Genomic DNA, 12,339 nt, shown 5'->3' with positions numbered 1-12,339 from the left:
GCACACCAATTGCTGTTTCCTTACATTTTCATACATCACGGTCCTCTGTAAACACATGTTCTTTGTACTCACTTTAATGCAGGAGAGTTGGAGATAACTGCTGCTTTGCCCAGTCATACTGGCAAATATACATGCTCAGCCAGAAACCCAGCTGGAGTGGCTCACAAACACATCTCTCTCTCAGTGCATGGTAGGCCTCCAAGGACATATGTTATCTTATTATGTTTATGTTAAAATGTATGAAACCATATGACACTGTGTTCTGTCTTCCACACACAGAGCTGCCAGAGATCAGACCAATGGCAGAAGAGGTACAAGTAGTGCTGAATCACGGGACTCTTCTCCCCTGTGAGGTTCAGGGCTTCCCCAGACCATCCATCACCTGGCAAAGAGAGGGAGTTCCCATAGCAACAGGTAACGGTACAAAAAATATGAGCCAAATCCTTATTTATGAAGAGACAGACAGATGAACATTGCTGTAATTATGCACAGTTTTCATATATTAGAATCCAACACATTTAACAGCAACTAAGTCATACTCCAACAAGAATCTTTTTTTTGTTTTGTTTTAACTTTTTACAGATAGGACAGCAATGTCATCATGCTGTGGGCTTTAATTTGACCTGTCTCATGTGGGCCAGTAATTTTCATGTGACTGTGTGTCTAGGTCACAGGCTGGCTGTGCTCCCGAATGGAGCTCTGAAGTTTTCCCGTGTGACGCTTGGTGATGCGGGGACCTATCAGTGCCTGGCAAAGAATGAAGCTGGTGTAGCTGTGGGCCGGACAAAATTAGTCCTTCAAGGTAATGCAGATTTTTTATCTCACCATGGGAATAACATTATGTAATGTTTCATAATCTTATGAAACATTACATACATTTTAGGAAATTTGCAAATAAATATCTGCTCATCTTATGTTTCCGCAGTTCCACCAGTGTTGAGCGTGCCTCATGTCGAATACATGGCTGTGCTAGGCCAGCCAGTCAGCCTGGAGTGCATAGCTGATGGGCAGCCTCTGCCTGAAGTCACCTGGCACAAAGAGAGGAGGCCTGTGCTTGATGGTGCTCATGTGCGCGTCTTCTCCAATGGAACTCTGGCAATTATTTCTACCCAGCGCAGCGACGCGGGTCTTTACACGTGTACTGCTAAAAACCCCGCCGGCAGAGCCAGCCATGATATGAGGCTGCTCATTCAAGGTGAGTGAAGCACTTTACAAGCTGCACTGTGTCGTAACATGTTTGTGTTAATAGTGGTGTCTCTTTTCAGTCCCACCCGTGATTGCTCCTACACAGACGCAACTGTCAGTTATCCAAGGATTTCAGGCTCTGCTGCCCTGCGCTGCTCAGGGTTCACCAGAGCCTAAAGTGTCATGGGAGAAGGACGGCAGCGTGGTGCCCAACCTCCCTGGCAAATTCACCGTCCTACGGTCAGGAGAGCTGATCATAGAGAGGGCTGAGGTTAGCCTCTATGTCATGCTTTCTCTGCACTTTATTATGAACTGCATCTCTCTGTAGTTCCATGTGCAACACTCAGCTGCTGCTTCTTTCCTTCAACAGTCAGGAGACGCTGGTGTGTTTACATGCGTAGCCACCAATGCAGCAGGCTCTGCGAGGCAAGACATCCGACTGACCATCAATATGAGGCCTGCATTCAAGGAGCTGCCAGGCGATGCAATGCTAAACAAAGGGCAGACTCTTGCCTTATCGTGCCATGCTCAGGGAACGCCTTCTCCTACTATCTCCTGGACTGTCAACAACAGTCCCTATGCAGGTAGTGTTTTCCTTTTTTTCTTCAGTTAAACAGCTCATAATTGCTACACAGATTACTGTATTTGTTATTATGTGTAATGCATTCAGTTTAAAAAAAAAAAAAGCCTAATTTAAAATAAAACTGTGGTGTAAAACTGCAAAACTGTTGCAGGTGCCACTGTAGATGAGGCAGGCAGAAGCTCCATCATCATTGAGAATGTGACTCGGAGTGATGCTGGGACCTACGTGTGCATAGCAGCAAACAGCGTGGGTTCCATTAGAGCGCTGTCGTTCGTCCGTATCAGAGGTGAGATTTATCCTTGAGGATTCCCGCTCACTGAACTTTCTATAGATATTTACATTATGACACATTCTATCTGAAAATATACATGCTATGTGTTTCCAGAGCCTCCGGTGTTGAAGGGTGAAGCCCACACGTCTCAGACAGCCATTCAGGGTGGCTCTGCTGTGCTTGACTGTCCCATCCACGGAGACCCCAGCCCTGTCCTCCGCTGGCTCAGAAATGGAAAACCGCTACCTCGCTTCCTCCGAGTGCAAACCCTCCACAACGGATCTCTGGTCATTTACAGCACCACTGTAAATATAACATTTTCTTTTCTCCTCCTATTTCTGTTCTTTTAAGCAGTAATCCTGTTTCTAAACAAGTTCTGTCAAGCCTAGCTCACTCTGGCATGAAACATTTTCCGATGTAGTTTGCGCAAGAAGGCTCCATCACGCAATCTGAGTAGAACAGCGGCGCTTTATTCATCCCATCTGAGCTTCATCTACAATACCCTTGGGTAGAGGAACAGCGTGTGACTGTCCTGTAGTGTCCTGCTCCCATCTAAATCAGATTCAGTTCAGCCGGAGAGGCTAACAGCATTAGGCTCAGAGGGAAGAAACAAACAGAATGCTGTATGTTCCCAGACTCTGCCCCTCTTTCCGTAGCCTCTAACCTTATTATGGTCTCTAACTGCTGCTGTAATTGCACAGCCTGCAGCTGAGACTTTCTCACAGACAGATGACTGTCCTTCCAGCAGAGTGCTCTTATTATGAAATTTCCTCTCTCTGTCCCTGTAATATTAATTATGACAAACAATTCAATGGAATAAAGTCAACTGCCCCATTGAAAATGTCAGATTTTGTTTGCTTGTATGGTAATTTCCCTAAACTGTAAAACTGTACCCAATTCAGATTGTAATAATGTTTGTCTGGAAGGTTTGTAGTCCTATTAAAGGATAACTGTTCCTTAGATAATTCGATAATCAGCTAAACCTGGTTGATCTACAGGCTGCAGATGAAGGGGAGTATCAGTGTGTGGCTGAAAGTGAGGCTGGAACAGCTGAGAGGACCATTACGCTCAAGGTTCAGAGTGAGTTCTGTCTATATGATTTATTTAACGGGTTATGAAATAAAAAATTCAAACAAGTTTGTACCATAATGTACTTCCCAAACTGCCTCCAATCCACTTTTAAGAACGACTTTAAAATGTTAGTTTCCCCCCGTGTTCACTTATTCATGTCTGTTGCTTTCATGTGTTGCAAGTGCTCCTTTCCTTTGCACAACAGCAAGTTTGCACAACATAACCTGTGCAAATGAACTTCCTGAGGACCCACTGTTGAAAATTATTTTCTTCTCTTCCTCTCTTAGTCAATGGAGGCTACTCTAGCTGGCAGGAGTGGGGACCATGCAGTAGCACCTGTGGCCAAGGCTTCCAAGAGCGAATCAGACTATGCAACAACCCAGAACCAGCTAATGGAGGCCGATCATGCAGCGGCCCCAGTATCGACTCTAGAAAATGTCAGGTCGGCTTGTGTCCAGGTACCAGTGGCTTTGTTATTCATTTCGATTCATTTTGATGCCTTCAAAAAAATATGTCTGTGTAATGCATGAGGAAATTTGAAAATTAAAATATTATCTCAGTATTTGCAATCTTGGCTGTTGCCAATAACTACAAAATATTTCATTATTCAACCCTTCAATTCAATTTTATATATACACTGCCAAATCACAACAGCAGTCCCCTCAAGTTAGCTCAGTACCATAAGAACTAAAAATAATACAGAGAAGACCAAGCGCTTGGTGACAGTGGGAAGGAAAAACTCCCTTTTAACAGGAAGAAACCTCCAGCACAACCAGGCTCAAGGAGGGGCAGTCATCTGTTGTGACCAGGTGGGGGTGAACGGAGGAAGACAGGACAAGAGATGCAATATGGAAGAAAGCCAGAGATAAATAATAAGTAATAATTAAATGAGGAGTGGTGTCTAACACAGAAGTATGCTCTTTCTTTCCAGTCCATGTCAGTAACTTTAAACACTTTCAGGGAGCGTTTAGGACAACCTGATATTAATGAATTTCAGTTAATGTAGCTTATTTAAACGTATTTTGGTGCTGACAGGTGAGGTTCCACGCAGGACTAGAGGCAGCCTGATAGGAATGGTCAATGACAGAGAGTTTGGTGTGTCCTACCTGGAGGCCAACATTACAGACAATGATGACGAGGGGAGCAGCACTGTGCAGGCACGCCTTGACAATATTCCTCCCACTGTGGGTGAGTGATGGCATGTACCATTGTGTACCATTGGTTGCTGTTGACCTCAGCCTCATACCTAACAGTTACCACTTCATTAAACAGTGGTCACGCTGAATTTTACTAGAAAGAGTTGAATTCTTGGGGATGCATTCCCAATCTTGTTCAAATCACATGTTGATGTTGTAGCAGAGCAGCAGAGGCACAGAGCTAATGCTGTCTTGTTGTAGGTCCCTTGCTGCGGGTGCTGGTGTCTGTGTTTGCACCCATCTACTGGACCACCGTGCTGCAGAATGGAGCAGCCAGAAATGGCTACGCTTTCACTCAGGGCCAGTTCAGACAGGAGTCTCAGCTGGAGTTCGAGACTGGTGAGCTTTGCCTACTACACATTTTTGCTTTGTTTTCCGTGCATATGCCAGTTAATATTTAAAGCTTTTGATTCATTTATTTAAGGTCATGCACTGCATATTTAATCGATGAAAATACTCGGCTTAAGATAAGTTTTGTTCAACTCTTTTTATTTCTGTTTAGTTTCTTCTAAACGGTGGTGTGATTTTACAGGAACAACAACAAATGTTGAGTTTTTCATGTCCATTATGCGCTCTTTTGTAAAACAGTCAGTAGATGGCAGCACTTACTAGCAGTCACATACATTGAACATGAAGGCTTGTGCTTCTAAGCAGTTACAGCACGCTCCCTTGTGGTTTTAAGTGGATTTACAGTGTTATGTTTTTTGGTTTTTTTAATCTCTTCTAACAGGGGAAATCCTACGTTTGACTCATGTTGCCAGAGGTCTGGATTCGGAGGGTGTTTTGCTAATTGACATAGTAATTAACGGATTTGTTCCTCCTTCATTATCATCATCTCACATGAGCCTTCAGGTGTGTTCACAGCTTTCATCACAATGTGTATTTAAAGATCATTCAGATCAAATCCTGACTTAAAGACATGACACTTTAGTTTCACACCTCCGATCCTCTTTAGTTTGTGTGACCCGATTTCACTCCTGCCCCGTAGGAGTTCGATGAGTCATATGTGCAGACGGGCCAAGGGCAGCTGTACTCGTGGTCATCGCAAACCCACCAGAGAGGAGGAAGCCCCATGGTGCTGCGTTGTAATCACACAATTATTTACGAGGGCCAGGAAGAGCGCCAGGGTCCTGTGCTCCAACTGCTCAAGGTTTCTGGGATGAATAGTGCCTACAACATGTTTACGCTCACTTTGGACTTCCATGTTACTGCCAGCCTACACGTACCAGGTCTGCAAAAATATTAAAAAATTCCAGCAATTTAAACTCGATTTTACATGAAATCCAGGATCTGTTGGAAAGCCTAACATTGCATGTACTCTGTGTTTGCAGATGGTTATGAAGACGCATGCCCTAAAGGTTTCACTCTTGACACCACCTCCTACTGTGCTGGTATGCTGTGCTTATTTTTTAATACCTCAATCATTTTTAACACCATTTATTTGAACATTTGTGACTGTTCTATTTTATTATTATCATCAAATGCATTCTTATTAGATGAAGATGAGTGTGTGCTCCAGTCTCCCTGCTCTCATTCGTGTAACAACATTATGGGAGGCTTTTCCTGTACCTGTCCGTCTGGCTTCACCATTTCTGCAGACACCAATGTATGCCAAGGTAAGACAAAGAAAACCTGCTGGGTGATTTTTTTGCAATATCCAATATTACAATACACAGTGCACAGAGATAATGTCCTACTTAAGTAAATCTAAAATGATCTCACTAACTGTTTCCCTCATGCAGATATTGATGAGTGTTCCCAAGGCTCACACATGTGCCACTACAACCAGCAGTGTGTCAACACAGTGGGAACGTATCGCTGCCAGGCCAAATGTGGACCAGGATTTAAGGCCAGCATCACAGGAACCAGCTGTGAAGGCAAGCAGCTGTTAATCACTGTTAAAATGTCCAGCATTTCATATGGAGGCATAAACGTCTCATTATTTTCCTGTTCGTGTAATATTTTATTATATTTGCACCTGCAACAATAATAAAAATCTCATTTCTTGCCAATCACTTAAGTGTTAATCAGCGATAAAGCCCTGCTGTATGTGTCGAATTGGTCTTTTAGATGTAGATGAGTGCCAAGAGTCCGCTGTCTCCCCGTGCCAGCACCAGTGCCTCAATACTCTGGGTTCCTACCGCTGTGTTTGCCACCCTGGATACCAGCTGTCAGGAAGTCACTGCATTGGTCAGTTGAGATAAAAAGAACAAAAACTACCTGCCTGCCTTAACTTGTTTGAATTCTTATTAAGTTATGCTACAGAAGATTTCAAAAGATAAGACTACACCCAACTGCATTTTTTTTTATATACAAACTTAGCACAAAATATAAGGAAGTTTGTGTTCAGTTTGTGTTCTTTGTTGTAACGCTGCTTCTTATACTTATAATGTTGAAAATACTTATGTTTATTCCCCTTGGATGTATTTTCCATTGATACAGCATCCACAGTAATGCGGGCCCTGCAGAATATTTACTAACAGCTCCGATGTGACGGTTTAACTTTTGCAGACATCAATGAATGCACGAGGAACGTATGCCCGGCTCACCAGCAGTGCCGTAACACAGAAGGAGGATACCAGTGTTTCGACAGCTGCCCAGCTGGAATGACCAAAGCAGAGAATGGGGCCTGCGTGGGTAAGCTGCTTTTATCCACTTTATTTATTTAGACATTGCTGCATTTAACAGTTCCTGTTCATTAATCACTGCTTAATTTATTTACTGACAGCATGAACTCATTCATGCCTTGAAAGACTCAGATTTGGCTTCTACCTCCAACCCTTCAACACTGTATCGTGAATTTGCTAAAATGGTTTTCCTAATAAGTGGAAATGAAACCCCCTGTAATCCTTTTGAAAGCCAAAAGAACCACTGATCACTGGTCAAAAGAGGCCAAATAGAGAGCAAAAGATTTTATGAACTGTAAATCCACTGCTGCGAAAAGAAAACTTCTGTAACAAGATGCAGCAGAGTTTATGGTAGACACTGCTGCACGGCAGCTTTAATGTACTCAGGATATCTTCTCTTTAACTGGCTTCATGTCAGCAATCGCAGTCAGCATTAACACACATATTAGCTCAGGTCGTCCCAATCTAGCCAAGTGCACTCACGTAAAAGAGGCAGTGTTTGCAGCGTAGGAGCAATCACTAAACACAGGCGTGTGTAAAGGGGTCTTTTGTTTTCTTAATAAAGAGAAAATGATAATTTCAGGAAAAATACAACAAGAACAAGATGCATAATCCAGGCTTAAATCAACCTTTATTTAGCCAAAGTGAGGAAAAGCAAACTAAAGTTATCGGTTTTGTCAATATAACCATTAACCTTAATCTATCGTTAAGGTATAGCTGGATATGACTGTGTGAAAATCATCCTTTTTTGATCTGGACATTTTTCAGATATTGACGAATGCCAGGATGGAAGTCACATGTGTCGCTACACTCAGATCTGTCGAAACACAGTCGGAGGTTATGGATGCGTGTGTCCCAGAGGCTATCGATCTCAGGGAGTTGGGCTTCCATGTTTGGGTAATTATTACGTTTGTTTAACAAAAAAACCCTAAACATCACACCCAACGGGAGCACAAATCACTACTTAACTTTTGTTTTTCATTTCCAGACATTGATGAGTGTCTGCAAACGCCGAATCCCTGCGCCTATCAGTGCCGCAATGTGCCGGGCAGCTTCAGGTGTCTGTGCCCCCCTGGGACAGTGCTACTCGGCGATGGGCGCTCCTGCGCAGGGCTTGAGAGAGGGCACACCTTCACAAACGGAACCAGAGTCAGGGCGAGACTCGTCCCACAGCTGGTGTCATCCCTCGGCAGGCCAATCCTCTCCCGTTCCCATGGAGTATCTCGCATCACCAGGCAGAGCTGTCCTGTCGGGTACACCAACAGAGACGGCAAGTGTGTTGGTAAGTTAAAATCAAAAAGACTCCAAAAGATGTAAAATAACAAAGGATTCTTACAATATAAGCCCAAACAATGTTCTGTTGTTTTCCACTTACAGATGTGGACGAGTGTCTCCTCAAGAAACCGTGCCAACATGAATGCCGAAATACGATTGGTAGTTTCCAGTGCCTGTGTCCCCCTGGATACCAGCTGCTACCCAACGGCCGAAGCTGTAAAGGTAAATGTCTCCTTAAACTGTTTTAAAACTTCCACCTTCCCCTCAAATTATTACAGCTATATACTTATCCCCTCTCTTTCTCTTAGACATTGATGAGTGTGTAGAACAAGGCATCCAGTGTGGACGCAACCAGATGTGTTTTAACACCCGAGGAGGATACCAGTGTCTGGATACACCCTGCCCTGCATCCTACCAGAGTGGAAGAAGACCCGGGTAATTTGCAACATTAATAAGTGTTATACAGGGTTATTAATTAAGTTGTAGATACCACACAAATGCAAAATTATGTTCATTATATGAATTAATAATTTATTTTTTTTCCGGACGACTTTTAAAGGACCTGTTACAGGCCTTGCTTGCTGGATTGCGCCACCGGAGGCTCTCCTCTGCTCCTGCAGTACAAGCTGCTCACTCTTCCCTCCGGCATTCCAGCCAATCACAACGTGGTACGACTGTCAGCTTTCTCAGAGTCTGGCATCCTGCAGGAGCGCACATCCTTTACGATACTTGAGCAAGAACCGGAGGCAGGCGGGCTGGGGCAGGTGTTCGGTATCAGAGACGAGGCCGGCAGAGGGATCATCTACACCCTGCAGGTTCTGGACAGACCTGGACTAGTGAGGCTCAAAGTGCAGGCCACCACTATATCGCTGCAAGGCCGCATTACCTACCAGAGCATCTTTATCATCTACATTTCCATCTCACCCTACCCCTACTGATCGTCCATGCTGCTTTCCACATGACTCTGCCCCCCCAGGATGTTAGCAAGTGGATAATTATTGTGTATCTTGACTTGCGACTGAATCATAGCAGGAAAAGTCCTGTTCCAAATCTTGGCTTCTGTGGGATCTTTTGATCACAGAGCAGAACATCCTGTTCGGAAGACATCTGAAGTTCATTTCATTACCCTGCACCCTCTTTGGGGTTAAAAAATGCAGAGAGCGCATCTAATTCACATCTGAAAATTCAGAATGTATCAGGAACTTTTTTTTATGTTCTTCTATCAAACATTTTGTATGTTAGTTTAAAGTGTTGCATTTCTATTACTGGGAGAAATTCCTTTTCATATAAAAACATGTTTGCAGCATGGAAATACAAGCCTGCTGCTAAGCTACTATCACAGCTACGAAACTGTACAATGTTACCCCTATTATTTTAATTTATTTAAGGAATTTGAACACATCACTGGTTAATAAAACTTCCTGTCACAGAGAGTTTGACTTATTAAGGATCTACTGGCATTGTAATGGCACATTGTAACTAGCTAACAACAGTCTTTCATCTATCTTAATATTTTTGTACTCTTTTCTTACGTTTTGTTGTCACGTAAATTGTAAAGGTGCTATTCTGAATGTATTTTGGCGATACCATTACAAGCGATGTGATTGGTGCTGATTTTACAAAGGTAATATAGTTATTAAAAAATAATGAAGCACAGTTGGACTGCACTTACATTTTCTCCAGCGTGGCGCTACAAACCAGCATGCCTCTCCTGCTTTCACGCCACTGTACAGAGCACTGTATTGAAAGTTATCGATGGTGTTCAGTAGTCAAATATGTGCCGCTGTTGTACAAATCTGAAAAGGAACATAACCTGAAAACCATAAAGTGCAGTTTAAGTACAGTATGTCCCTGTTGCTGTAAATGAATGTCAAATATTCACAGAAATAAAATGGACCACAATTTTGTTTTTGTCTATCTTACTGCCGTACCACCGTAGTTTTAATTCTCTTCTGTTGAAGAAGAAAAACTCAAAAAACAAACTTTAACTTTGGGGACCATACTAAGAAAATCCTCCCTTTAATGGGGCAAGAAGAACTTTGAGTGTTTGAGCTTAATCTTGTTATATCATTATTCCTTTTTGGTGATCTCAGTCCAGACCTTTATTTAACCTGGATTTTTTACATCTAAAAAAAGCAGTTTTATATTTCAATCAGAAAGGGGTCAAATCTAACAGGATATACACAGGGATAACACATTAGAGTCCGACCAATACAAAATTAATCACAATTATTTATTATATTGTTGCAAAACAATACTTCTGTACTCATAAGAGTGATCTCTTCCAGAATGACAACATCCCCATCTACAGGCCATGATGGGTCATGATTTAGATCATCAGCTTCACAGTGGCCAGATCTCAACCATCCCTTCAGTAGAGTCAATGCCAACACAGTAAAGCTGTTCTAACACCACGTGATAGCCCAACACCAAGAAACTTCCTGCTTTTTTTTGTTTTGTTTTTTTAATTTGTCTCCCATCTGCAACATAAAATTTGCTCTGGACAAAAATATGCTTTAAATCAAGAATCTTTTAGCGCTTTAATCAAAACCAGGAAGTCATATGAATCATAGATTCTTCACTTTGGAAAACAGGAAATCTCCAGTAAATAGCCGTTGCCTGAGGTAATACCTCAGCTGCTCTGTAGATGGAGCAGGATTTAGCCCGTTTTTAAAACGATCCACTCGCGGGTGATCTCTGAAGTCCTCGCTGCTGGGTAACGGTGCTCTCTTAGCGTCATTAATCTCAGATGTTGAGCTGCTGGTCATAACTGACAAAACCCAAATCGCACTGGGCAGCTCGAACTTTACAGGAGAGATGTTTATATTAGCCCCCCCACATCGCACACGGTTTCTCCTGAAACCTATGATGTGCTCATCTGGAATACAGAACCCAGTTCTTTGCTGTTCATTTCCCCGAAATGAGTAATAGAGAAGGTCAAGGAAAGCTGGCCTGCGCTGTACCGGGGAAGCGTGTTTGTTGATGCTTCAGTGCTGTGTGTGTGTGCAGTTGCCTCAGGTTGTTTTCTATGATGTGCTCATTAGCCGTGACTGCATGTTAGGAATAACTAGTGAGTACAAAGCTGATGGCGTTTGTGAAGATTTAGTATTTGTTGCAACATTTACAAGAGAATTGATCTGCTGAAATAATGTTGGAGCACTCTGTTAAAGCCAAAACCTGTCATGTAGCAATACTAACATTACTGTTAGGTAAAAATGTTTCCTTTTTAAAATAAATGCAGGTCTGTGAATACTGTCCCATTATGTTCCATGCTGCTTGAGTTTCTAAACAAACACGCATTAAACTTAATTATTTTTGACTATGGTGCATGCCAGGCTAATTAAAACAATCTGCGCTGCGTCTTTAATATTTCTGAAGCATGGGCAATAACTAAATCAGTGCTACCACTGGATTTTTTAACAGATATGTGTAAATAGAACGAGCAGTGGTAGCAAATAATTAAAAATAGCATTAAAATGAGAAAAAATTACATTTCCTTCTCCCATTTCTTTCAGAGAAAAACAGCAGGACTGCACACAAACTTGGAAGCTTATCCTTCATTAAGTATCACTAATTCCCTGTAACACATGTAAAAAAAAAAAAAAAAAAAAAAAGCGCTGTAAGGCAGACTGAAGGCTGTTTTCCCTTTTCTATAAAACACAAAGTATTAGTGGGAATGAATGCTTAAGGCTGAGCGATGGCTACCAGTACCATCTCCCCTACTGCTTTACACAGTCAGGATGTCAGGAGAAATGGGGACTTGCTGTGCTCCACTCGCTAATGAGCACAACACTGCTGCCTATTAGTAGGTATAAGCAATGAAGCTCGGAGCATAACCATAATTAACAAATTAAACCTGCAAACAAAAGAATTCTTCGAGTCAAACTCTTGTCAAACATTTCACTTTGTCCTAGATTCTGCTTCACGCACAAATCAGCCGCTGTTTAATCACTCAGAAAACTTTCACATCCTGAAAAATATTTAAAAAGACCAAAAAAAAGTGCTGAAGTAGTCCATATTTTAAACAAAAATGACAGTGTGTGATATGAAGGGTTTAGCTCATGATGAACTCAGAAAGAATTATTATTCAACTCTCAAGCTCCCTGCAGAGCTTTTCTTTTGAGTCTTTAA

The 12,339-nt window shown here is 42.3% G+C and overlaps 1 protein-coding gene across 1 annotated transcript in view; it reads left to right on the top strand.

Annotated features, from left to right (window-relative positions):
• The window catches only part of hmcn2 (hemicentin 2), a 51,050-nt gene extending 40,935 nt beyond the window's left edge, over positions 1-10,115 (top strand). The window contains exons 58-81 of the mRNA XM_040019415.1: positions 83-190; positions 280-414; positions 668-802; positions 926-1,195; positions 1,266-1,456; positions 1,556-1,769; positions 1,920-2,054; positions 2,154-2,344; positions 3,038-3,119; positions 3,398-3,568; positions 4,146-4,298; positions 4,508-4,645; positions 5,037-5,158; positions 5,295-5,535; positions 5,638-5,697; positions 5,803-5,922; positions 6,049-6,183; positions 6,377-6,496; positions 6,818-6,943; positions 7,702-7,830; positions 7,922-8,215; positions 8,311-8,430; positions 8,517-8,643; positions 8,768-10,115. Of these exons, the coding sequence (XP_039875349.1) occupies positions 83-190; positions 280-414; positions 668-802; positions 926-1,195; positions 1,266-1,456; positions 1,556-1,769; positions 1,920-2,054; positions 2,154-2,344; positions 3,038-3,119; positions 3,398-3,568; positions 4,146-4,298; positions 4,508-4,645; positions 5,037-5,158; positions 5,295-5,535; positions 5,638-5,697; positions 5,803-5,922; positions 6,049-6,183; positions 6,377-6,496; positions 6,818-6,943; positions 7,702-7,830; positions 7,922-8,215; positions 8,311-8,430; positions 8,517-8,643; positions 8,768-9,146 (3,896 nt within the window). The 3' untranslated portion in view covers positions 9,147-10,115. The remainder of the gene's footprint in view (positions 1-82; positions 191-279; positions 415-667; positions 803-925; positions 1,196-1,265; positions 1,457-1,555; positions 1,770-1,919; positions 2,055-2,153; positions 2,345-3,037; positions 3,120-3,397; positions 3,569-4,145; positions 4,299-4,507; positions 4,646-5,036; positions 5,159-5,294; positions 5,536-5,637; positions 5,698-5,802; positions 5,923-6,048; positions 6,184-6,376; positions 6,497-6,817; positions 6,944-7,701; positions 7,831-7,921; positions 8,216-8,310; positions 8,431-8,516; positions 8,644-8,767) is intronic.
• Positions 10,116-12,339: the final 2,224 nt, after the last annotated feature.

Source organism: Simochromis diagramma, unplaced genomic scaffold, assembly GCF_900408965.1.
Source record: "Simochromis diagramma unplaced genomic scaffold, fSimDia1.1 OVJJ01000822.1, whole genome shotgun sequence".
Taxonomy (NCBI): Eukaryota; Metazoa; Chordata; class Actinopteri; order Cichliformes; family Cichlidae; genus Simochromis; species Simochromis diagramma.
This window is presented reverse-complemented; position numbering and strand designations above follow the sequence as displayed.